We start from the raw sequence: 25,216 nt of genomic DNA on the forward strand, positions 1-25,216 counted from the left end.
AGGCAAGTGGGCAGACAGGGCTTGACATTGGTTGAAAGTAAAAAACGAAGGACTGTGGGGTCGAGGACAGTGGGGCCTGGAAGGGTGGTGAGGTCGTCACTGATCAGGGGAGAATGGGACTGGAGGTTAACTCAGGCAACCCTTCCAGACCCACCCCAGACCTTGGCCGCCTCTCCATCTCACCCTCCTTTCCTCCTCACCATTATTGTGACCCTCGCAGAGCAACTGCAGGAATCGGAACAGGTCCTGGGTGAATTCATCATCTGCCATGACCTTCTCTCCTGGGTGGAAGCGGGGGTAAGGCACGGTCCAGAAGACGTCAGATGCGCAAGGACACCAGAAAGTGTGCACACGGCCCATGCACACTGCACACACATGCACAAAGGGCAGGTGTGCAGGGAGCAGCAGCCACCATTTTAAAGACACTATGAGGGCCATGGGAATCCATGACACCAGAGGTCCCAACCTCAGAGTCCAGGACATCAGCAGAAGGAGACTGAGGGGCCCTGAGTCATGAAGCTGCGGCCTCAAGCGTCTTTCTACAGTATCAGTGTCTCCTTGATGTCACCACTTGTGTGACATCCAAGAGTGTCTGTCGACCTAGAAGAGGTTTGGGCTGCTGATACCTCCCTCAACCTCGCTCCAGGACTCCGGGGTGGGGGGTGTGGTTAATGGATTATGGGGGTTGTAGTCACTTTCACGCAAAGGGTCTGTGCAGGAGAGAAATGAGCAGGCGATGCAGTCGAAAGCCAATTGGCTCAGATGTCTTAAAAGCAGCCAATCCAAGAAAAGCAGAGGGGGAGGAGTGTAAACATGGACCAATCAGAATGGGCATCTGAAAGGAGTCAATCACTGTAGACTATAGGGGCGGGACGAGCGAGGGGAAAGCTAGATAGTGAGTGTTCAGGCCAACCAGAGCAGGTGCAGAGGAGGCACGCACACCAATCAGAGTGGATGCTTGGGGGCAACCAATCCGGTTGGTGGATGGGAACAGCAGACTCGATCAATCTGGGGTCGCGGGTGCAGAGAGCCTGGTATGTGGGAGTGGGGTTCACCCCACCTCGGGACTGCGAATCTGGGTCTGGAAGTCCAACAACATCCAGCTGGAAAAGGATCTTTGCCATCTTCTCTTGCTTCTATTTTACACATGGGGAAACAAGCTTACATAAAGTAAGCAATTTATTCATAGTTCCATGTGTTGTCAGTGGCTAATCTGGGACCCGACTCTTGGTCTCTGGAGCCCTGATCTCAAGATTTTCCGCCGGCATGGTACCTCCCTCCTCTGCATGTCCCAGATCCTCAGCCACCAGGTGGAGGGGGGCAGTTGGGGGTTAGAAGGGAGGGGTGGCAGCAGCATAGCAAGGAATGGGCTCCGGGAATTACCGTTCTGGCGATTGATGACTGAGGCAGCCAACAGGATGGGAGGAAGAAGCAGAAGAAAAAGAAGGAAAAAGAAAGACAGAAGGAGACAGAGAGACAGGAAAAAAAACACACATTGATATGGTCAGGATTGAAGACATACAGAGAGAAACAACCCATAGAGAGAAAGAGCAAGAAGGAGCAAGAAAGCAAAGAAGAGAACAAGAAGAGGGTGAAAGCAGAATGGAAGAAAGAAGAGGGAAGAGAAAGAGAGATGGACAGGTAGAGATGGAGAGGCAGGAGGCAAGGTTCAGGGCAGAAAGGTTAGACACGTCACAACACAGCAAAGAGGAGACTCAATTAACTCGGATTAGGGACATTAATGAGAGAACAGCAACCCGGGCTGGAGACTTGGGGCATGTGGAGGGTGGGATCCATGTGGCGACAGGTGAGAACACAGAAGGACACCCAGGGTTGGGACCAGGGGGAGGGAAACTCTGGAGGAATGGGAGCGGGGCAGGACTGGGACCACTGCAGGAGGGGGAACCTGAGGATGCTCTTGGGGAGGGAGGGTGTTTGGGGGAAGGGAGTTCTGGGCAATGTTGGGGGAGGGAGTAGAAAAACCTGAAGGAAGGGGATGCCCCAGGGAGAGGGAAGCCCAAAAGGGCCTCACCAGTTCCATCCTCATTCACCATGCCCAGCCCCTCTGCCTTGTTCTGCCTCTCGAAGGCATTGAGATCCAGGACACTGAGGGAAAGAAAGGAAAGACGGTGAAGATGCGCTGAGGCCTCTGCCCTCCTCTATTCCAGAGCCTGGCAGCCCTCCCCATGATGGGGGAAGGTGGTAGAGAGAGTAAGCTGAAATCGAGAGGAAGCAGAAACTAAGAGTTGATAGAAGCTATGCAGTAGCAGCTGTGGGGTAAGGTGGGGCAAGGATGAAATACATAAAAGCTGAAATCAGAAGGAAACAGAAACCATCAATTAGCAAAAGCTTCAGAGAGGCAGTGAAAGGCAGTCAACCACAAGAGGAGAGCGAAAGCAGACAGCAGAGGAGCCGCAGGAATGGGGGTCATCAGAAAGAGCCCCAAGTCCCTGCTGCCTGAGTGCCCCTGAAGTCTCAAATACCTTCCAGCTATCTGGATCCTTAACATGACTCATTCTTAAAGTCTGCGGCATTTTGCCTCCTTTATTGTTCCATGTGACTCCTTACAGTAAACTCCCTGTTATCTGAGCTGGCCTGAGTGGGTCTCTGTTCCTGGAACCAAGAGAACAGAACTAGAACTGGAGGTGGTACCAGGACTGGGGACTCAGCTTATGAAAGATGTGCACTAGGGGGCTTCCCTGGTGGCTCAGTGGGGTGATCCAGTGGTTAATAATCTGCCTGCCAGTGCAGGAGACACGGGTTGGATCCCTGATCCAGGAAGGTCCCACATGCCTTGGGGCAACTAAATCTGTGTGCAACAACTACTGAGCCACGTGCTCCAACTACTGGAGCCCACAAGCCCTACAGCCCTGTGCTCTGCAACAAGAGAAGCCACCACAGTAAGACACACATGCATCGCCACTAGAGAGTAGCCCCTGCTTGTCACAACTAGAGAAACACTTGTGCAACAACAAAGACCCAACACAGCCAAAGATAAATAGATAACATTATTTTTTTAAATAATATGTGCACTAGAGCCCACCTGCAGGTTTGCATCAGTGCCTGGATACTCTGGAAGAAGCCAACTTCCTTCTTGTCCTTCAGGTAATCCAGCATTTTCTGCAGAAGGGTGGGAGGAGTGGGGGACCTGGGAGTCACACAGGAACCTCCCAGCCCTCTTAGCCCTCCTCCCAAGTCCCTTCACTCGTTACCTGCTGCACATCAGCATTGCCCCCATTTAGGATGGAGATGCCCAGCTTCAGGGTGGAGGACACCATGGCGCCTGTCTCTCCTTGGGGGAACGGGTTGCAGGGGGGGCACGGCGGGGGGCAAACAGTGGTCTGCTCAATTTGGAATCAGTGTTCTCCGCCCACCAGAAAACAGCCACCCCGGGGGGAATGTCAGAGAACTGGGCAGAGGAGTGTGCAAGGGTGTGTGTGCAAGGTTGATTAGAGGAGTGTGCAAGGGTGTGTGGGCAGGGGTGATCAGGATTGAAGGAATTAGTGGGAAATTGCAAGGCAAGAGGGCAAACCACATGCAGAAGGGGTGGGAGGGTGTGCCTGCTGGGTCCCGAGGGGCTGGGTGGGTTGGGACAGGATGGTGTACTCAGGGGGAGCCAAATGCACACGGAGGGCACCTTTGCAGGCACTGATCATCTGCAGCACCATCTCCGCGGCCCCCCGGGTGTGTAGCCGCGCCTGCTGGTACAGGAGACGCTGCTTCTCCATCTCTTTTTCCTGCAGTAGAGTCCGGCCCACATTGCTGAGTGAATCCAGGCCCACCAGCCCAGCCTTTCCCCTTCACGGCCTTGCCCTCACCCTTGCTCTTCCTGATCCAGCCACATCCCCTGGCTCACTCCTTCGACTGTAAGCTCCTCTGTCCCCTGGGATTTAGATCTGTGATTGGTCTCCTGCACTGAGCACAGGGCTGGGCCTGGAGTGGTTGTAACGTGGCCCCACACACCTTCAAGGAGTCAATGGATAAAATCCCAGGGATCTGTGAACACGGATGGCGGGGGAAGGTCTATGTTTATGTTTCCCCGCCTCTGGCTGAAATGTAGCATTTCCTTCCATTACAGATGAGGTCATAAATCATGGCAATGTTAGCAGAATCTGTGGTTGTGTCACCCATCAGAATCACAGATGTTTGCATACCACATTATTTTTGAAGACATTCTTGAAATGTCACTTATGTTCATCACCACTTATCAATTACAGTAGCTACTGGATCCACTGTTAGTTCTTGTTATTTGGTAGATTAATAAACAGATACAGATATTACTGTATCACAAATTTTTAAAATAATATTTTAGTAACTGTTTTAATACACCTATTTCTTCTGCTATGAATTCATTTTGTACATTTAGACACATTATTCTGAGGGACTTCGCTGGTGGTCCAGTGGTTAAGAATCCTCCTAGCAATGCAGGGGACATGGGTTCAGTCCCTGATCAGGGAACTAAGATCCTACATGCTGTGGAGCAACTAAGCGCACAGCCCACAGCTGAGCCTGAGCCACAACTGGAGAGCCTGGGTGTCGCAACTACTGACGCCCATGTGCTCTGGGGCTCAAGTGCTTCAACTACTGAGCCACAACTAGAGAGTCCATGCATTGCAATGAAAGACCCCACATGACCCAACAAAGATCCCTCAAGCCACAACTAACACACAATGCAGCCAAACAAATATTTTCTAAACATAAATACATGATCCTAAGAAAAGAACTGCCAGATGCCAAAAGGGACCCTGACACAAAAAAGGTTGAGAAACTCGGGGAAATGCTTGCTGATCACCTTAATGAATGAAAGGTTGGGCTCACTGCATTTACTACTCTCTCACTGTCTGGCCTTTGCTTATGCTGTGGCCCTACCTGGAACACTTTCCTCTTTTTCTTCAACTGGCACATTTCTTTTATCCTTTTCTGCGGACATCCCTTCCTCTGAGAAGCCCTCCCTGAAGCCCGTCCCCCCAGGCTGGATCAGGTGTCTCTCCAGGGTCCCCATGACCCCCTGAACTTCCCTGGCTTCCCCCACTCTGACCCCACTGCTTGTGCCTCCTTCTTCCTGCCAGGACCATTTTGCCTAGCTCCCCTCATCATCACCATGGATACTCGATGCTGTTATTGTCTGCCTGATGTAGCTGTCTCCCCAGTGGACTGGCTTGGTCACAGCTGTGTACCCAACATCACCCAGCCCAGGGCTGGGCCCACAGCATTGCTCTGTGAACACATGCTGAATGAATGGGGGATGATGGAGTCAGGGTCCCCTACCCCTTTCTTCCGGGACTACTTGATCACACCTACCTCGAAGGAAACCTCAACCTCCTCTTCTTCAGCTTCGCCATTCTCCCCTCCCTCCTCCAGGTGGCAGCTCTGGGGATGGGGCATCAGTTAGAGATGATGGTGAACAGAAAAGATACCCCAGTCCAGTCCCAGCCCTTTCAGTGGACAGGCATTGCAGCTGGGCGGCGGTGGGCAGGGAAGGGAACCTGCCCTAGATGGGGGCAGGGCCTCACCTTAGCCATGATATCAGCATACGCTATATACAAGTAATCTTCATCCAGTTTGCTGAGAAAGTAAGTGGGGAGACAGTTAGGGCCCAGTATGGAGGAACTCCATCTTATAAGCGCCTCCAGATTTCCTATGGAAAGTCAGTTCTCCCCACGCTCAGGCTGTGTGGTGCCGATGGGGTAGGCTCTCCATTGCCAGACTGGGCATGTGATCAAGGCTGAGCCAATTGCTACCTTCTATCTGCTTGACTACAATAATAAGTAAGAGATGGTCATGTGATCCACACTGGTCCGGTGGAATTCATTCTGGGAGTTTTGCTGAAGCTATTGATAGAAGTGCTCCTTTTCCACTGGGATTGTTGTGATGGTGTGATGGAACCCTAGAGCTTCTGGGACTATCTTGCCACCTGACAACTGGTTAGCTCACCTGACAACTATGATCAACCACTTCCTTGCATCTCCTCTATAATAATACTAATGATAGCAGAAGTAATGGCCAACAACCATTGAGTTTACTCTAGGTTGGTCTCTATTCTAAGTGTTGGTACATAATAACATTAATTCTCATAGTAATCCAACTAGGTAGATATAAAGTTGATCCTTAAACAATACGCGTTTGAACTGCATGAGTCCACTTATATGTGGGGTCTTTTCCCCTCAATAAATACTACTACAGTACTACATGATCCATTGTTGGTTGAATCCACGGATGGAGAACCATGGATATGGAGAGCCAATTATAAGGTTATACATGAATTTTTAAATGTGTGAAGGGTTAGTTCCCCTTTGTTGTTCAGCCACTAAGTTGTGTCTGATTCTTAAGAGACCCCATGGACTGCAACACACCAGGCTTCCCTGTCCTTCACTGTCTCCTGGAGTTTGCTCAAATTCACATCCATTGAGTCAGTGATGTTATTTAGCCATCTCATCCTTTGCCACCCCCTTCTCCTTTTGTCTTCAATCTTTCCCATATCATGGTCTTTTCCAATGAGTCAGCTCTTCACATCAAGTGGTCAGAGTACTGGAGCTTCAGCTTCAGCATCAGTGCTCCTAACCCCTGCATTGTTCAAGGGTCACAATGACTAGTCCCATTATACAGATGAGGAAACTGAGGCACAAATAATTTTCTTGGCCAATGTCACAAAGTCTGTACTGGAATTCAAACCTGAAGAGTCTAACTCCAGAGTCACTGCTTTCCCAGAGAATAGAAAACAGAACACTCGGCTTTCCAGTCTCCCTCACAGCTGGTGGTGGCCTGATGTCAGAATTCTAGCCAATGGGCCATGTGCCTAAGCCCACCATGGAGAGCGTTCCTTGGCTAAAAGGATTTGGGTTTTCCTTAGAGGAAAGCCTTTCTCCTTTCTGTCTGACATGTAGTCACGATGTCTGGAGGTTCAGCATTCATTTTGTAGCTATGAGGCAACAGCTTAGAATGGCAGGGCAGAAATCCTGACTGAGCATGGGTCTCTGTCAGTGTCACTATGCCCCTGCCCAGCCCAGGACTCTCTATCTCCTGACTTGGTGTTCCATGAGAAAAACAAATCTCTGTGCCTCATTTCCTCATCCACACACACAAAGGTGATAATAATATCTATCTCATAGTGTGAAGATGAAGTGAGAGGATCTCACCATCAAGTGTTTAACATGATGCCCGACACATGAAAAGCATATGATAAATACTGCCTGTTGTTACCGTTAGCGGCAGCGCCCTTATTACTGCTATTTATTCCCAAGACTGCCATTGGCCCATATGAAGCTTTTGTCTGAATTAGAAGTGCCCTGTTCCTCACTGCCATCTGCTGGAAATGCATCGCAATATACTGACCTCGCCCCTATAATATACTGCAACTGATTTTATGTGAACAAGACATTTTCTTCTAGAATAAGCCTAAATGGATATTGCCTGTGATGTGAACCCTTCAGAAGAGATGCCCCTGTGAAGTGCCCAGTCTGCACAGTGGTACAAGGCGACTCTGCCTGTCCCAGTTAAATGACATTAAAGGATCAGCTGTGGGTGTCCCCCCTTCCCGGGACACAGAGGTTCTCTCTTGAGGAGCAAGGACTGGGGTGGGAAGAGGTAGTGAGTCCCTCTTGCAGACCCAGGAAGGGTCTCACCTCTTTTCAGTCAGGGCGGTGCGGCTGAAGTGCAGGACCAGCTGGTGCAGGGGGTCTGGCTTCTTCTCTTCCACCTCCTCCTCCTCCTCCTCCTGCTCCCCAGCTTTCTGGAGGAAGGAGTGGGGCTTTGGGTAGGGGTTTCCAGAGTCCCCATCTGTCTCTCATATAAGCCCTGCTGCTGCTGCTGCTGCTGCTGCTAAGTCGCTTCAGTCGTGTCCGACTCTGTGCGACCCCATAGACGGCAGCCCACCAGGCTCCCCCGTCCCTGGGATTCTCCAGGCAAGAACACTGGAGTGGGTTGCCATTTCCTTCTCCAATGCATGAAAGTGAAAAGTGAAAGGGAAGTCGCTTAGTCGTGTCCGACTCTTAGTGACCCCATGGACTGACTTCAGCCTACCAGGCTCCTCCATCCATGGGATTTTCCAGGCAAGAGTGCTGGAGTGGGGTGCCATTGCCTTCTCCGATAAGCCCTGCTAGACTTTTTATTCTCTTCTCCCACATCCTGCACCCTCCCCTGCTTCTGCCCAAGCCAGGGGCCCCTGTTCCCACACCGCTCAGTGTGAAGGATGACCCCTGGAGGTGGGCCCCAGCCCTACCCATCTGCCCCCACACTCCCAGGCAGGCCCCAGCTCACTGAAAGGTCATCTATCATGCGGTCCTCAAAACTGTGGTCTTCTGTCAAGATCCACGCCGCCTTGTAGCTCTCCAGAAACATATTACAGGCCCGGTGCCTTCGCAGGGGAAGATTTGAGGCGTCAGCAAGATTTCCCCATGCACGTCCCTCGCACCGCTTCCCCTAACCATTCTGCCTCCGCTAACCATTCCTCAAGACCCCACTGGGTGCGCACCCCATCCTCTCGCCTCCTCACCCACCCATTCTCCAAGGCGGCTTAGGCTCCCTTCCTCCATTGGAGGCGGGGTGTCTTACGTGGGCAGGTTGTACAGGGGGGTCATGCGGAAACAGGCGACGACTGCCCTCCGGCGCTGCTTCGATAAGAGCTTGTGCCACACGGCCTTCTTGGACTTGTAAGGGTGCTCGATCTGATGGCGGGATTATGTGTCATGGCTCCAGGTTCTGCCCCTGGTCTGATTCCCACTTCCAGCCCCGAGTGAAAATGCCCATCTGTGCCCAGTCCAAATTCAGGACGATTCACAGGGTCAAAGGAACACCCTGGCTCCGCCAATAGAGTCAAAGTTCTGACCTGTTCTCCGCTCGCAGACCAATTATTTCCCTCATAGGCCCCGCCCACAGACTCAGCCCGCCCCCTTAGGCCCCACCCCAATCTCAAGACCCGCCCAAGGTCTTGCCCACAGAGTCAACGCGTCTCCACCAGGCCTAACTCTCAGACCCAAAGTTCTGCACCGGCGCTGTCCCTAGGTCCAAGATTGCGCGCCAGGTCTGACTCCCATATCAAAGCCTCCATTTTAAGTCTCGTTGTAAAATTCAAGGCCCATCCCCTACAAAAGATTTAAGACCCGCCCCAGGCTCCGCCCAGAGACCAAGTTTTGACCACTCAGCAGTAAGACACCTGCTCCAGATGGTAGAGCACGGCGGACACTTCCTGAACTCTGCGCACGATTTTCTCCGGATCGTCAGCGTCCTCCTCGCGGCCCGGGAGGCCCCGGTACAGGGCCATTTGCCAGCGCAGAGAAGGGGAGCCTTCGACCTGAGAGGAGGAAGATCGTCCGGCTTGAGGCCTCTCCCTTGCCCGCTCCCTCCTCCCTCAGCCGGGCTTCTGGGAGGGCCACGCCCCCACCCCACGATTCAATGCCACGATGATTCACTGAGGGATTGAGTACGAGTTAAGGTCCTTCTTTCGATGCCTGGCACCGATATGAGGGCTCAAAAGCTGGCTGTGACTGTTGCTATTATCCTGATGCGCCCCTTTCAGTTGCAGATTGAGGAGGCAGAGGCGTACCTTTCCCTGAAGGTGAAGGTTGTTTTGCAGATATTCCCGGACCTCCTCATCTGTGTCTTTCTGAAGAGACAAGCCAGGCTGGGTCACTCCGGAGGGCCCAGCATCCTCCTTGTCCTACAACCCTCTCCCTTCTAGCCCCACTACCCCAAGATCCAAGAGAGGATTCAAGAGAAATGAAAAGGATCCAGAGGTCAGGAATGGTCAGAGAGGAGTCCGAGTGGCCACTGAAGGCACCTTGAAGAATCAGGATTAGAGGGGCCTCGTTGGGGTATGAGAGGAGGTAGGGGTTGACATGAGGATATCCTCAAAGGTCATAAAAGGAGGTCAGAAGAGGGTCAGAGTGGGGCTGGGAGTAAGTGGGAGATGGGCAGGGAATTTTTGAAAATCAGAGGTAGGTGAGGGGGATTATAAGAGGCAGCAAGGTCATCAGAGGTCAAGGAGGTCAGGCAAATCACTTGTCACTGGCGGGGTTCACACAGAGACTAAAACAGGGATCAGTAGGGTGGGGGTTCTTTAGGATCCCAGGAGAGGGGGTGCTCAAGAACCAAGTTAAGGGGTCAGAAGGGCCCTTTGGGATTTCAGCAGGCCTCAACAGGTCCAGCAGGCCTCAACAGGTCCTAGGAAAAGCTTGAGGTCCTGAGGGAAGGAGGCTTTAGGGTTCTGGGAAAGGGAATGCTTGTGATATCAGCGGAGAATCAGTGGTCTTCAGGGTCCTGGAGATTAGTAGATCCTCAGGGTGCTTAGCAGGGTCCTGGGGGAGGTTCTAAGGGTCTTGGGGCAGGATCCTGGGAGGACTTCTTGGGTCCCTGAGGCTGAAAATGATCTGGGGGGGGGGGAGTTCCCATATAATGGATAAAAGGGGCCCCAGGAGCCTCTTTGGGGTCCCAGAGGGCTTAGAAGGGGTCTCAGTCTCTGAGCCTAGGGAAGAAGTCATTAGGAACCTGGGGGCTACTTAAGGTCACAGGGTGCTCACTGGGCCCCTAAGAGTCTTTGGGGCTCAGTTGGGGGTTAACAGACTCCAAGGGGAGAGATCCACAGGGTCCTGAGGAAAAGAGAGAGTGAGCTGGAGAGCCCAGTGGGAATCCAGAGGTTCAGAGGAGGGCCAGTGGGATCATGAGGGGCTCTGTGGGTCCCAAGGGACTTGGGCAGGTCCTGGCAGAGGACTTGGAGGAGTCTCAGGGGGCTTAAGGTGTCTCAGATGGGATCCTCAGGATTCTAGCAAGTTTGGCAGAGGTGGGGTTGGTGTTCAGTGGGGTTCCTGAAGGTTTGATGTGGTCTTTGGGTCCTAGGGGGGTCTTAGTGGCCTTCCTGGGTTCCAGTGGGGTCCCAGTTAGGGTCCTTAGGATCCAGAGTTCTGACAGCATCCCAAGTGGGGCCCTCAGCATCCTGTGGGAAGGTTCAGGCATTCTAGAGGGCCCAGTGAGCCCTCAGGGTCCTGGAGGACTCAGGAGGGTCCTAGGGAGGGCCCCTGAGAGATGGCAGGGGTTTAGTAGGGGTGCTGAGTGGGGCTCAGTAAGGTGCTGAGTTGGACCCTGGCAGTTCCCAGAAAGGGGCTGAGCAGGCACCAGGGCATAGCGGGTCTTGGCCAGTGTGATGAGCTCCTGGTCAGTGGGGGCACACATGTTCAGGCCGATGGGCAGCATCTTCTTGAGCGTGGCCACAATCAGCGACGTCTGCACGGAGTACCGGTCACCCCGGCGCTTCTTCTTGGTGCGCTCCTGGTCCGAGCCACCTGACTGTGGGAACACAGAGCTCAGTGCCAGCTTGAGTCCCAGCCTGGCCTCTGCCCCAGCCCCACCCTGCCACCACTGTCCACAATCCAGCCCCGCGCCTGAATGTTAGAAAGACCCTCCCCGATCCCAGAGCCACCTCAGTTTCCACCCCAGCCCTTGCCGATCTTTCATTTCAGACCCTGAGCCCTGACCCCAGAGTCTCACAGATCAAAGCTTCTATCCCGAATTCTCAGCTTCTATCCCAAATCCTTCCAGATTTCCCCCAATTCCAGGCTTCCACAACCTTGGGATTCTTCTCCCAGAATCCCCTCAGAACTTTCACTAGGACACCCCTCCTGCCCCTACAACACACATACAACCCCCATCTCAGAGCCCCAGACAGAGTTCCCGAGAATGAAATGAAGATGTAGAACAGGGAAGAGTCCCAAGAGACAAGAGAAGTGGGAAGAAAGAGATCGAGAGAGAGACTGAGAGACTAAGATGAACAAGGAGACAGGAAGACAGAAGATACAAGAGAGAAGACAGGTCCAGAAAGATCTGGAAGCAGAAACACGGGGCACAGAGTCCCACAGCCGTGTTCTGGAGCCTCGGGTGCAGACCCACGGCCAGGGCCACCCCAGTCATGCCAATGAAAAGCCCCAGTGGCAAGCTTCAGCCAGAGCCACATCCACGCCAGCTCGTGATACAGAGTGTGACCCGTGTGCCAGCACATGCGGCATCTCACTGGGTCCTTACAGAGCTCTGGGGCCAGGGGCCACCGACCAGATGCCTAAGGCTCAAAAGGGTAAGACACTTGACCAACATCACACTGCCAAGAATCAGGATTCTAACCTGAGTCGGTCTAATTCTCAAGTCCAGGCCTTAAACCCAATCATGCACGTGCCTTTTGCACCCCCATTCCCATTCCCTAGAACCTCAGTCCACGATGCTTTGAAGCTCTGGGGAAAGCTGAGAGGAGAGTTTTTATTTTTTTTTAATAAAAGTTAAAAAAAAAAAACTACCAAAAGTTGAGGGCCGGGAAGGGGATGGTTAGTGGGAGGAGGGGTGGAGCAAGAGAAAGAGGGCGGGGCCGAAAGCCAAGGCTGAGAGGCAGGGAACAGGGGAAGGGTTTTCTGGAGGCAGAGCAGAGGCTGGGGTTGGGGGCGGGTGGGTAGAGGGTATTAGCCAAGAGCCATGCAGAAGGTCCCAGATGTGGAGCTGACCTGTACATCTCCCGTCTGCTGCATCAGGGTGCAGACAGAGACAAGAAGTGTTACCCCAGTCCCTCCAAGAACCCCAGGGCCCCTCCAAGCCAGCTCCTCTGCCCCACCCTGACGTGTACCCCCCAACTGGGGAATTCCAGACCTCGCTGAGGATGGTGGGTTTGTCCTTTTGACCTTGCCCTTTAGAGGGCAGTTCAGGGAAGGCTAAGGGGAGAGGGAAGGAGGTGGGGATGTGGAATAAAGGAATAGGAGGAAAGAAGTGGGAGAAGTGAGAGGAGGAAATTGGGGTGGAAGAGGGAGGTGGGGAGGATGGAGTAAGATGAGGTGCTGGGTGATGGGGAGGAGAAAGCAGGTAGGGAGGAGCGAGGAGAGGAAGAAAGAAGAGGGAAATGGGGGAGGGAGGGGATGGAGCTGAGAGAAGGGGGAGGTGGGGAGGAAGGAGGATGGGGAAGGGGCTGCTGTGAGGGCTTCAGGGAACGTGACCAGGATGAGGAGGGCGGGCGGGGTGAGGAGGGGTCAGCTAGGAAGCCCGAGGCTGTCCCCCCTTCCCTCCTGGCTAAGTCCTCCTCCAAGAGCAAAGTACCAACCTTGGCCATTTTGCTCTTGTTGTCGGCCGTCAGAAATGACATGTTGTTGATCTCATTCTGGACCACAAAGTTCTGCTCCTCACGCTTAAAGTTCTGGTGGGGGAGAGGTGTTGAGGATCAGACAGGGTGGGGGAGGGCTTCTTTGGGCAGCAGCTGCTCGGGGATCCAGAGAGGAGGGGCGGGTGGGTGGGGACTCACGTGGGACTTGGACCAGTAGATGAAGATCTCGCCCACCATCCTGAACAGCTCCTCCGCGCTGGGGTTGGGCTCGGTCAGCCAGTGTGCCCTGAGCAGGCAGGGGAAGCGGCTGGTGAGGGATGAGGGCAGGGACCCCCAGGGAAGGGGGCAGCAGGGAGACACTTCAGGGGAGGGCACCCAGAGACTCAAACGGGAGAGGGAGAGCTTTCTATGGTAATCTGGCCATTCAGATGATTTAAAAATTATAAATGACAATTACTGAAAATTTTTTTCTGTCTCTAACCCTTTTTATGGAAGTATAACATATGTATAAAGTGCCTAGTGAACACACTTGATTTGGGTAACCACCACCCAAGTCAAGAAATAGAACATTTCTAGGGACTTGCCTGGTGGTCCAGTGGCTAAGACTCCATGCTCCCAATGCAGAGGGCCTGGGTTCAATCCCTGGTCAGGGAACTAGATCCCATATGCCACAACTAAAGATCCTGCATGCCCCAACTATGACCAGCACACCCAAATAAATAAATAAATAATTTTAAAAAAAGAACAGTTCCAGTTCCCAGAAGTTACCTTGTGCCCCCATCCTCTTCTTGAAAGATATCCTTATCCTGGCTTCTAGACCATGAATTATCTTTGTTCTTGAACATTACATAAAAAGATGATATGATATGTACACTATTTAAAATTTTCTGGTTTCTTTCATTCAACCTGATGTTTGTGAGATTCATGCTACAACAATCTGTTCAATTTCATTCCATTAGTATTTTCACTGTGTTGAATATACCTCGCTTTACTTGTCCAAACTTTTCGATTTCTGCTCCTAGGAATCTATCCTACAGCAATACCCATTCATGTGCACAAAGATGAGCTCGCGAGGATATATATAGCATGCATACTGCTGTGTGCTTCTGCTCCCGGGACAGACATAGCTAATCAATCCGTGAACCGTTGCTTACAAAGCCCTGGTACAACCTTAAAATCTTTTCCAACCAAGATGGAACTTGGAGTTGAAACTTGTTCAAGCCCTGGATCTGGCTGCACCTAAGACTGAATACTTTAAATGGTGCCTCTGATTTCAGGGAGATGTTTTAGCAACTGATTGATATCTGAGCTTGCCCTTTACAAAGACTCATGTTTCTGGGGCATATTAGGCTGGCAAGGTCTGGATGGTGACCAGTGATGAAAGAGGGAAATACGGCTCCTTCTGGTTAACACTGCAACCCTCACAGGGCCTCAGATTCAGGAGGTTTAAAGGAGCAGAAGGGGAGCAAACACACGCTGGCTTCTATTGGTCCAGAAGCAACAGGGGCTGGGGGTCAGGAGGTAGGCTGGGATGAAGTGGGAATTGCAAGTACATAGCAAGTCGGAGGCCAGAGGTCAGAAGGGGTCCAGGGAAGCCAGAGGCCAGGCTGAGGGGTGTGGGGGACAGCTGGGGACATGCTGACCTGTTGTTGTCCACGTAGCGGATGAGCAGCGGGTAAAGGGCGTACAGATCCCGGCAGAGCACAGAGAACTCATCCCGCACCAGGAGCTCGCCCTCCTCGGCCTCCGCCTTGGCCTCCAGGCGCAGCTGCTCCTCCTCGGCCACCACCTTCCCTGCCCGCTTGCGCAGCCGCCCGATGGTGGGGATGAAGTGAGAGTGCAGGAGCTCCGGCCGGGCCCGACTCACAATGGGCTGGGCAAACACTGCAGGAGCAGACCGGGCGCATGGGCTGCTGGCCAGCTGCTGACTCCAGCACCTCATCTATGACCTCTGATCCCACCCCTGACCTCTGTTCCCATCCCTGACTTCCAACCTGTACCTCTGACCTACAAACTAACATTGATCCCAGCCTGACCCTCATGTCTGACCCCAGTATCAACTTACGATCCCACGCCTGACCTCAGACTGTGACCTCTGACATAGCACCTGAATCTGCATCCCACCCACCATAACCTTTGACCTGAAACTGTGACCCTCTAGCCTGACACAGGTCCTTGACCTCTGACCCCAACAAGTGAATCCTAACCTGATACCCTACCCTAGCCCATGAGATCTCACTCCAGTCTTTAACCTCTGACCTGGTCTATACCCAGATGGAGCTCACCACATGATTTCTGACCAATACCTCTGGCTTCTTACCTTCTCTGGCCTCTGACCCTGGCCTCTGACCTCAGCTCTGATCTCTAGCTTGGCCCTGATCCAAAACTCAACCCCTGACATGGAACTTATGAACCAGGAATTCCAACCTTTTAAAGACTCATTTCTTGACCTTGGACCCAGAACCCTAACTGTCCATATCAGGGACCCCGATGTTTGACCTGGTTCTCTGACCCTTTGTATAAGGAACTCAGCCTTCTGACTCAGCCCCTAACCCTTTCCAAGGCTCCAGAAATTCCAAATCCAGCCTGGAAGATTCCCAGGATCCATGCATCCATCTCGGACGCTATGACCCTGAGATTCAGGCTCCTGGGAATGATCTCTGGCCTTGTGATCCTGAGAAAACCGAGATCTGACTCCTCCCCATTCCCAGAAAACCACAGACCCTGAGATCTCCCTCTGAGATCCAGAGACCTGAGTCCCAGGACACTGGCCCCAGTTCTCTGGACCTGCGCGCTCGCCAGACCCACCAGCCAGCCGCTTCATCCAGGTGGCCTCGTCAATGCCCAGGTTGTTGACAATGATTCGCAGGATGTTCCCCAGCAGCGAGTTGAGGTGGTCGGAGGTGACGGCTGTGCAGGGTGGAGGGGCCCCGGCAGGTAGGGCAGGTGGGGGTGCCTCGGGCCCGCGCTCCCACCAGCGGGGCAGGTAACTGCACAGCATGGGCAGCGTGATCTCGATGACGTGCGGCATCTCCGTGTAGCGGGCCCCCGACTCAGCCAGCCCCCCGATGTCAGCCATGAGCCGCTCCAGCACTGGGATGTCAGGACACATTTCCTCCACACTGTTGGGGAGCCCCAGGACTGGGGTACAGGGAGGGTGTCAGGGCATGCCAACTCCTCATGCCCAGACCTCAGTGTCCATACCACAAACTGGTGTCTCCATAAGCTCTGGGGTTCCCCAATCTGAAGCACCCGCAAACTGAGGAATCCTCAACACCTCAGGGCCCAGACTGGACCCTACTACCTTCACAATGGGTCTCCTTGGACCCTGTGTGGGCGGAAGACAACCCTTGCCAGCCGCCCCAGCCCCACCCCACTTACTGGCCCGCTCCCGGGGAGACTTGGTGGTGTACACTGAGCAGGCATTGTATTCATTCAGCTGCGGCTCCAGGAATGCCACTGGCATGGCCGCTGCCAGGCGGGCCAGGCACTCGCCCAGGGCTGGCCGCAATCTGGAAGAGAAGGTTGTACTTAGCTTCCAAGCCCCCTCTGCCCAGTCCTGGATCCCAGTCCCGTACTCCACAGAAGTGCCTCTCCCAGAACCCTTAGGAGCAGAGCTGCCATTCACTGGTGGCCACCGATGTAGCCATTTCCCTGGGTTTCCTGAATGTCCTCTTTCTCCGTCGGTGATCTGGGCTCAGGAAAGCCCACTTGGGCACTGCCAGCCACCCTCCCCAGTTCCCCCCAGCATGCCTGGCTCCCGTGGGCCACCAGAGTTTCTGCGTACCCCCTGCCAGTGGAGAACAACCTAGCATCCTGGTGCCAAGGGCCTCTGGCCACCTTCACTGGCCTACCTGAGTGCCCTCACGTGGCCACACTGAGGAACTGAAGGAACTGCAGTTGCCACCGTGCGCATGTCTTCTGAGGACAAACCATCTCCCAGCTTTTCACTCACTCCCATCTTCTCCTGAGCCCTCACGTCCCTGAGCCCCAACAGTCCCCACCCCAGCCCCAAACTATCTCTCTCCTTACTTTTCCACGTAAGGGTTCCTGGTGGTCCCCAGAGAGTAGATACTGCACAGTGTTCGGTAGCAAGAGACCTGGACGTCATCCACTGAGTAGGGGAGAAAGGGTGGGGTTGGGGTTAGTCCGGTCCTCCCCTAACCCCTCCTTTGTCTCCAAATGACAGAGTAAGAGCAGGGGCTGTAGAGCCAGCCTGCCATTTACTAGTTTGGGCCTGTTTCCCTCTCTGTAAAATGTGGATAAATATAGTATTTTCGTTAGGGAGTTGCTGTGAAGATTAAACAATACTCGGAAAGTATTATTAATTATAATAATTAATAATTATTAATATTAATAATTAATACTCAGAAAGCAATTGGGACAGGGCACACAGCAGACATTCAATAAAGGCTAGTTTTTCTTTCCTTGGAGAAGGGTCATGGATCTCTTTGATGATAATGCTGGACACTGCCTCCAGAATATGCAAACAGACATCCAATCCTGACTCCAATCTCGGTTATCCACACACTCCCCAGGAGGCCAGGTTAAGAACCTCATCAACTTCCTAAATGTCATGAGGGGGCAGGGGGACTGTCTAGATTGAAAAGAGGCGACAGAGACATGACAACCACACGCAGTGAGAGAAACCTCGCTGAATTCTGAATTAAAAAACAAATCAAAGACATTTTGAGGGTAATGGGGAAATCTAACCATAGTCAGGTTAAGAGTGATACTGAAATTGTGGTTACAGGAGAAAAGGTTCTGCAACATCTAGATGTTCCAGGCTGAATATTTAGGGATGAGGTGTCACTGTTTGTGCAGCTCATATTCAAGAGTTCAACAAAAAGTTTGGAGATCCCTTCATCATAAGCGGTGGTGGTTTAGTTGCGAAGTCGTGTCCAACTCTTTTGCAACCCCATGGACTGTAGCCCACCAGGCTCCTCTGCCCATGGGATTCTTCAGGCAAGAATACTGGAATGGGTTGCCATTTCCTTCTCCAGGGGATCTCCCCAACCCAGGAATCGAACCCACGTCTCCTACACTGGCAGGCAGATTCTTTACCACTGAGCCACCTGGGAAGCTACACTCAAAGTGGAAGGTAAAACCAAGGGACAGCTAAGCCCGCACACCTCAACCAGAGAGAAGCCCGTGTGCTGCAATGAAGACACAACATGTATGTGTGTGCTAAGCTGTTTCAGTTGCGTCTGACTCCTTGTGACCCTATGGACTGCAGCCCGCCGGGCTCCTCTGTCCATGGGACTCTTCAGGCAAGAATACTGGAGTGGGTTGCCATGCCCTCCTCCAGGGGATCTTCCCGACCCAGGGATTGAACCCGTGTCTCTTATGTCTCCTGCACTGGCAAGTGGGTTCTTTACCACTAGCGCCACCTGGGAAGCCAATACAGCCAAAAGTAAATAAATAAGTAAAGATGTTTTTAAAAAGAAATATACATGTAATTGGTTAAGCTACAGTGAAGGAGGGTCTTTTGTTAGATCTATGGAATGAATATTCTGATTAACTCATTCTCTTCCCTACCAATTTACTGAACTGAATGCACACTTTGCTTACGGCAATGAAACCTCTCAATAAACGTAACACTGAAACACCCGCAGACTCTACCAGGCACACTGGGATGGATGGTGTTGGTGGAACTGACACCCCCAGCCCCACCACGGTCCCTGGGATCAGTAGCCCTTACGGATAACATCGTCTCCAAACTGATGCTGGGCGATGTGCTGGAAGAGGGTGGTGAGGACCGGCAGCAGGGCCACAGTGGTGTAGGTGAGGTTCTGGCCCACGCCCTTCACCTGCGTGCGCGCCTGTGACACCTTGCCGAGCCGCAGGTTCTCCACCATCTTCTCAATGTCCTCCGAGGCACTCTCAAAGAAGGAACGGAGGCCAGCCTTCACAATCTCGGGGCCAGACTTCATCACGGTCCTAGGAGGGAAGTGGGGGCACTCTGCAATCTGAGATTTGAGACGGCAGAGAGTCCAGGAGAACAGGGGTGGGGGCGGCGGGGGGCAGGGGTAGAATGGGAGTGGGCACCGTGACCCATGGCCCCACCTGGCATCCAGGGAGCGTGCCAGGATGTGAAGACAGTTGACCACAGCTGGGGCATCCGTGCCTGGGGGAGGAAGGTGGGCCTGGGTGAAGGAAGGGTAATGACGACAGCAGCTCCCTCTTCACCCACCTCAACTCATCTCTCTCCACCCACCCCACCCCAACTCCGTAGGCCCCTGTCCTTTCCTCATCCTGTGACCCCCTGCCGATCCCTCCCCGACCCCAGCCCTGACTTCTGGGCCATCGCTGTCTGGTGAGGAGTCTGGGCACTCCTGGGTGGCAGGGCCCAGGACTCTCCCAGCCACTGTCCCATTCCCAGGACTACCCACTCCATGTCCAAGTCCAGAGGAAGAACAGTGAAGGTTGTTCAGATTAAGGCATGAACCTGGGCCATATCTCTTCAGGGTGAGGTTGTGAAGAGGCGAAGAGAGGGAAGACTTGGGAGAAGGGCTTGGGGAGCAGACCTACTCACCAAAGAGAGAGACTCGGTGACGGACAAGAGCCGCAAGCTTGCAGAAGAGGCTGAAGAAAGAGAAAGGAACAGGACAGGGGAAACGGGGAGCGAGGACAGCGAGGGGACACAATCAGAGGAGGAGAGACAGGGAAGACAGGGAGAGAGGGACAGAGCCAGGAGGAGAAAGGATGATGGGGGAGAAAATGAAGGAGACAGAGGGAGGGGGAGGGGCAGAGAGATGAACCAGCTAGAGAGTCTCAAGCAGTAACTGGGACGCTGGGGATGGGGAGGCCGATCTGCCTTTCTAATAGGATGACTGACTCATCCCAGTCGGCCTGAAAGTCCCGTATCCTGGGGGGCACACCAGGACAGCTTGTCACCCCAGCCCTTCAATCACCTCTGCAGGTAGACTGATCAGTGCCCAGCACCCAGGACAGAGCCTTTAAAGTCCAAGGTTGGGAGAAAAGGACCCAGGATTACAACGCCATGAGGTCAGGGGTCTGAGTCAGAAGTCCTGGTGGGGGCGGGGGGCGCACCTGGTGATCATTTCCTTCTCCTTGTTGGAGGCGTGGCCACCACTGCCCAGCACTTTGGCCGGGGTGGACAGGAAATAGAGGCAGTGGTTGGTGAAGTACTGGTTGATCAAAGGGAGCAGGATCTGGGGGCATGGGGAAGAGATAAAGGGGATTGGGTGTAGGGCGAGGAAAGCCCACCAGTCCCCAGCCTCCTTCAGCTTCTGTGGCCACCTCTCACCTTGGCAAAGAATTTAATCTCCTGTTCGTGAGGGGACTTTTCCACTCGTCCACTGCTGACCACGGCCTCTGGTGGGGGAAGGCAAATAGCGGTCATGGTGGCTTCAAGTCTAGGGAAATCAGGGTTTTCTGATGGGGCAGACTGAGGGTATGACAGCAGATAAGCTCCTGGTATGAAGTCACTGCTGTCGGCTTTGAGGCAAACCTCTCTTCCCTGTTTTCATCTGATCCCAACTCCTTGATCAATCCCTTCCTGATGCTGAAAATGGAGAGAAGGACAAACTGGAATGGGGTAAGGCCATTCCCCCTCCTCACCTGGCACTGAGTAAATATGGAATGAATAAATAAAAAAAGAAGTCAGTGTAGACAGGAAGAAAAGAATTTGTGATAGGTGAGGAGGGGAAATTTTAAAAGCTAAATTTAGCCTTTTTTTGGCTGCAGTGCATGGCATGTGGCATCTTAGTTCCCTGACCAGGATTAAACTCGTGCCCCCTGCACTGGAAGCATGGTCTTAACCACTAGACTGCCAGGGAAGTCCCCTAGATTTAACTTTAAGGTGGAAATCTGTTTCAATCATCATCATCATAGTAATAATAATAATTCATATTATTAAAATAATACTACTAAAATAATAATAAAATAAGGCTTAATTACTAAACACTTGCTATGTCTCTGACACCGTGAGAAAAGTCCTCGTAAAATCTCCTCCCAACATGGGAGGCCTGGCTGGTCCTTCGTCCCCATTTTACAGATGAGGAAATTGAGGTGCAACAGCTTACTTCAGGTCACTTAGCAAATAAGGGACAGAACCACTGCTGGTTATAGTGAACAGAATCCCCGTTTCACAGATGAGGAAACTGAGGTTCAGGAGGAAAGGGAATATCCAGGAGGGTGTGCAGCACAGGGGTCCCACTCGCATGGGATTTGGGGTGAGATGTGTGAGTGAATCCTGCTGGGCCTTTCACTTAGCTGAAGGGAATTTGGGGGTTCCAGGGTGGCTCGCTCTCTGGGGGAAGCCTGGATTACAGGGTCCCCACTTGTGACTCTTAGTGACATATAAGAGGCATCTGCAAGACATCTTAACAGCCTCAGCCTTCAAACTAGGCCCAGAATCTCCCAGTTCTAATTCTGTTTTGCTCCTGACCCCCCACAGGCAGTCAGAGGGAGCCTGTGAACACCCAAGGCAGACCAGGGTCCTCTCCTGCTTAGACTGCCCACAGGGCACCATCTCACTCAGAGTAACAAGCCACAATCCTCACCATGGTGTAAAGCCTGGTTTGATCTGTCACCTTTCTGACCCCATTTCCTCTCATTCTCCCCACCACCCTACCCACCCCACTCTGCTTCAGCCACACAGACCTCCTAATACATCTGCAGCCTCTGCACGGGCTGATCCTCTGCCTGATTTACTCTCCCCAGATGACCAAGTAGCGCTCTCCCTAGTTTCCTGGAATATTCTATTACAACTGGCCCACACTCCCAGCCCTCTTTAGCTGGCTCTAGTGTATTCCTCTCCCCATAACACTAATCACTTTCTAACACACTAAGTGATCACGTTATTTCCAACGTTAATTGTCTGAATCCACCTCGGGAATGTATCCACCACCGGAATGTAAATTGCCAAAGGACAGGGATCTTTATCTTGTTCATCGTCCTATTCTAAATCCCTAGAACAAAGTCTAGCTCAATGACTAAATGGGGAGGGCGCGGGGGCGGGGACAGAAATGCATGAACTGGGTCCCTAGATGAAACTGCAGCTAAGGCGGACGCGAGGAGGGAATTCTTCGTACCCAGGTGAGCGATGAACTCTTGAGAAATGTCCATCCAGCGCAGCAACTGCTGCAGGAAGCCGAAGGCGAACCGTTTCTCAATGGAAGACGTGTCCAGTTCCATGTCCTTAAGACCTCTGCGTGCAGGCGGAGCGAGGGGTCAGCTCAGACCCAGATCACCGGTATTTCCCGCCTCTTTCCAGTTTCCCCTGGACTCCTCCAGGAACCACCTTCGTTTTCCAGGCCCCACTCTTCTTAGACTCCTCCCCTCTGGCCCCGCCTCCGCCCACAGGCCACACCCCTCTGATCCCGCCCCAGCCCCACCCTATCAGTTTCCTCTCTCTGGCTCCGCCTCCGCTACTTCGGATTCGCCTCTCCCAGCTTATGCTGGGGTTCCGCGCGTGATCCCTACCGCTCCCCGACCCGGCTTCCAGCCCTCTTGCCTGGTGACCGCGTAGCCGTTCATCTGCAGGAACTTCAACAGCTCCTGGGCCTTCTCCCGATCTCGTGCCTTCTCCTTGGCCGTGAGCGTGTCGTAGGGAACCAGCAGGGGATGGGTCCCACCACCTGGGAGAGCGAAGACCAGAAATTAGGGGCGTTGGTAGGAGGGGGAACCCAGATCTCTCATTGACGTGGTTCCTGAAGTTGAAAGTGTGCATAATTATAGGAATATAGACAGAGATAAGCATAACCTAACATTGCTTTCAGATGCTCCCCACATCCTCCCCACAGCTCTACAGGAGTAAACGCTCACTGTAGAGACACAGAAAAAGCTGGCTTAAAACTCAACATTCGAAAAACTCAGATCATGGTATCCGATCCCATCATTTCATGGCAAATAGATGGGGAAACAATGGAAACAGTGACAGACTTTATTTTCTTGGGCTCCAAAATCACTGCAGATGGTGACTGCAGCCATGAAATTAAAATACGCTTGCTCCTTGGAAGAAAAGCTATGACAACCTAGACAGCATATTAAAAAGCAGAGACATTACTTTGCCAACAAAGGTCCATCTAGTCAAAGCTGTGGTTTTTCCAGTAGTCATGTATGGATGTGAGAGTTAGACCATAAAGAAGGCCGACTGCTGCTGCTGCTGCTAAGTCGCTTCAGTCGTGTCTGACTCTGTGCGACCCCATAGACGGCAGCCCATCAGGCTCCCCCATCCCTGGGATTCTCTAGGCATGAATACTGGAGTGGGTTGCCATTTCCTTCTCCAGTGCATGAAAGTGAAAAGTCAAAGTGAAGTTGCTCAGTCGTGTCCGACTCTTAGCAACCCCATGGACTGAAGCCTACCAGGCTCCTCCGTCCATGGGATTTTCCAGGCAAGAGTACTGCACTGAATAATTGATGCTTTTGAACTGTGGTGTTGGAGAAGCCTCTTGAGAGTCCCTTGGACTGCAAGGAGATCCAACCAGTCCATCCTAAAAGAAATCAGTCCTGAATATTCATTGAAAGGACTGATGCTGAAGCTGGAACTCCAGTACTGATGTGATGGCCACCTGATGTGAAGAACTGACCCATTGGAAAAGACCCCTATACTGGGAAAGGTTGAAGGAAAGAGGAGAAGGGGACCACAGAGGATGAGATGGTTGGATGGCATCACCAACTCGATGGACATGAGTTTGAGCAAGCTCTGGGAGTTGGTAATGGATAGAGAAGCCTGGTGTGCTGCAGTCCATGGGATCGCAAAGAGTTGGATACGACTGAGCGACTGAACTGAACTGAGAGACACAGAAAGGAAGGTTCAATGGGGTGAAAGTAATCGTTCAAAGTCTTGCAACTCTAACCCAGGCCCTTAGGACTCCGGAGCCTGTGACTAGGGAACTGCGGAGAAGGGGAGTCTGTGCTGGAATGGGATGGGCGCCCTCACCCTTGGCTTCCAGCTCCTGCTTCTTTTTGCGCCCCCATGTGTTGTGGTAATTTTCCGCCAGTTGTTCCGCCATGGCCTAGGAGTGGATGCAAAGGGGTCAAGGCCCATACTCAGAGGATGTTCTCCTCTCACCACAGACACCTCCATGTTCCCAAATAAAGGGCCAGAAGACTCACTTGCAGCTCCCGAGACAGGGTAACTCCACTGAGATCGGGGGGTTGTGGGTTGTAGCCTTCCCTTGCATCATAGGTCTGGGGTGACAGGGGAGGGGCGGGGGGGGGGGCTTGATTGGTTCGCAGGAAGCCCAGTCCCCAATCCAGTTCATCCCCTCCTCTGCGACCTTTCCTTAAAGGCCTGCCTCTAAGCCACCCTCTGCTCTTCTGCCCTTTGCAGTTTTTCAGGCTCCAGATCTCTTGGCCTGCACCCCGCTCCTGGCCTCCCCGCTACCGCTGACCCCACTTCCTTCCCTTGGCCCTTTTCCCTCTCTCGACCCCACCTCCTACCTGGCCCCAGCCCTCCTGGCCCCGCCCCTTCTCCTAGCCGCCCTCCACCCCGTCATGACCCCACCCCCTGCCCCAGCCCCGCCTCCACCTGGGCGCTTTGGGATATCTTCCGGGTTTTCTTCTTCTCCGTCTTCTCCTCCTCACCCTCCCTGGCTTTCTCTATCGTCCATTCCCAGGCAATCATGGCCTTCAAGGACTCCTTTATGGGCCAGCGGTAAATCTCTTTGTCCTGGGGTGCACAGGAGGGAGTGGAGTTAGTGGAATGGGGTGAGAGGGAGGGGGAGGTTGGACCTCCTGGCTCAGCCTCATTGGCCTCCAGGGTCCCAAGAAGGGGAAAACCTTGACAATATGTCTAGGAAGTGATCCAGTCCGAATTCAAAACCAAGTCTCTTACCTGCCCTGTAACACAGCCTCCCAAACAAGCTCTCATTATCCCATTCTACACATGAGACTCAGAGAAGTTAAGCTGTATGGTCAAGGAATCAAACCTAGTCCCTCTGAGTGTTTCTAAAAGAAGAGACACCAGCAGTCTGTGATCTACGGGAGGCAGTCAGGTTTGCCAGAAGGCAAAGTCCATGGAGCCAACTCATTAGAAAAGACCCTGATGCTGGGAAAGATTGAGGATAGGAGGAGAAGCGGGCTACAGAGGATGAGATGGTTGGATGGCATCATTGATTCAATGGACATGAATTTGAGCAAGTGTGAGATAGTGAAGGACAGGGAAGCCTCGCCTGCTGCAGT

The 25,216-nt window shown here is 52.9% G+C and overlaps 1 protein-coding gene across 9 annotated transcripts in view; it reads right to left on the bottom strand.

Annotated features, from left to right (window-relative positions):
• RYR1 (ryanodine receptor 1) overlaps positions 1-25,216 on the bottom strand; it is a 128,776-nt gene that overhangs the window by 42,393 nt on the left and 61,167 nt on the right. For 2 of the 9 annotated variants that reach the window (XM_027515909.1, XM_027515913.1), the window contains exons 54-84: positions 24,564-24,704; positions 24,149-24,223; positions 23,973-24,048; positions 22,545-22,668; positions 22,123-22,238; positions 20,334-20,401; positions 20,117-20,238; positions 19,599-19,648; positions 19,130-19,190; positions 18,765-19,003; positions 17,096-17,177; positions 16,445-16,575; positions 15,872-16,204; positions 14,707-14,947; positions 13,262-13,349; positions 13,064-13,156; positions 12,477-12,491; positions 11,107-11,277; positions 9,542-9,601; positions 9,152-9,289; positions 8,551-8,663; positions 8,257-8,353; positions 7,623-7,729; positions 5,514-5,565; positions 5,302-5,370; positions 3,638-3,737; positions 3,213-3,292; positions 3,044-3,120; positions 2,033-2,106; positions 1,384-1,401; positions 201-281 (exon numbers count right to left, since the gene is read on the bottom strand). In XM_027515909.1, the coding sequence (XP_027371710.1) occupies positions 201-281; positions 1,384-1,401; positions 2,033-2,106; positions 3,044-3,120; positions 3,213-3,292; positions 3,638-3,737; positions 5,302-5,370; positions 5,514-5,565; positions 7,623-7,729; positions 8,257-8,353; positions 8,551-8,663; positions 9,152-9,289; positions 9,542-9,601; positions 11,107-11,277; positions 12,477-12,491; positions 13,064-13,156; positions 13,262-13,349; positions 14,707-14,947; positions 15,872-16,204; positions 16,445-16,575; positions 17,096-17,177; positions 18,765-19,003; positions 19,130-19,190; positions 19,599-19,648; positions 20,117-20,238; positions 20,334-20,401; positions 22,123-22,238; positions 22,545-22,668; positions 23,973-24,048; positions 24,149-24,223; positions 24,564-24,704 (3,292 nt within the window). Of the gene's footprint in view, positions 1-200; positions 282-1,383; positions 1,402-2,032; positions 2,107-3,043; positions 3,121-3,212; positions 3,293-3,637; positions 3,738-5,301; positions 5,371-5,513; positions 5,566-7,622; positions 7,730-8,256; positions 8,354-8,550; positions 8,664-9,151; positions 9,290-9,541; positions 9,602-11,106; positions 11,278-12,476; positions 12,495-13,063; positions 13,157-13,261; positions 13,350-14,706; positions 14,948-15,871; positions 16,205-16,444; positions 16,576-17,095; positions 17,178-18,764; positions 19,004-19,129; positions 19,191-19,598; positions 19,649-20,116; positions 20,239-20,333; positions 20,402-22,122; positions 22,239-22,544; positions 22,669-23,972; positions 24,049-24,148; positions 24,224-24,563; positions 24,705-25,216 lie in introns of all 9 variants that reach the window. The other 7 variants (XM_027515912.1, XM_027515907.1, XM_027515911.1 and 4 more) reach the window with 4 other exon arrangements.

This window comes from Bos indicus x Bos taurus, chromosome 18, assembly GCF_003369695.1.
Source record: "Bos indicus x Bos taurus breed Angus x Brahman F1 hybrid chromosome 18, Bos_hybrid_MaternalHap_v2.0, whole genome shotgun sequence".
NCBI lineage: Eukaryota > Metazoa > Chordata > Mammalia > Artiodactyla > Bovidae > Bos > Bos indicus x Bos taurus.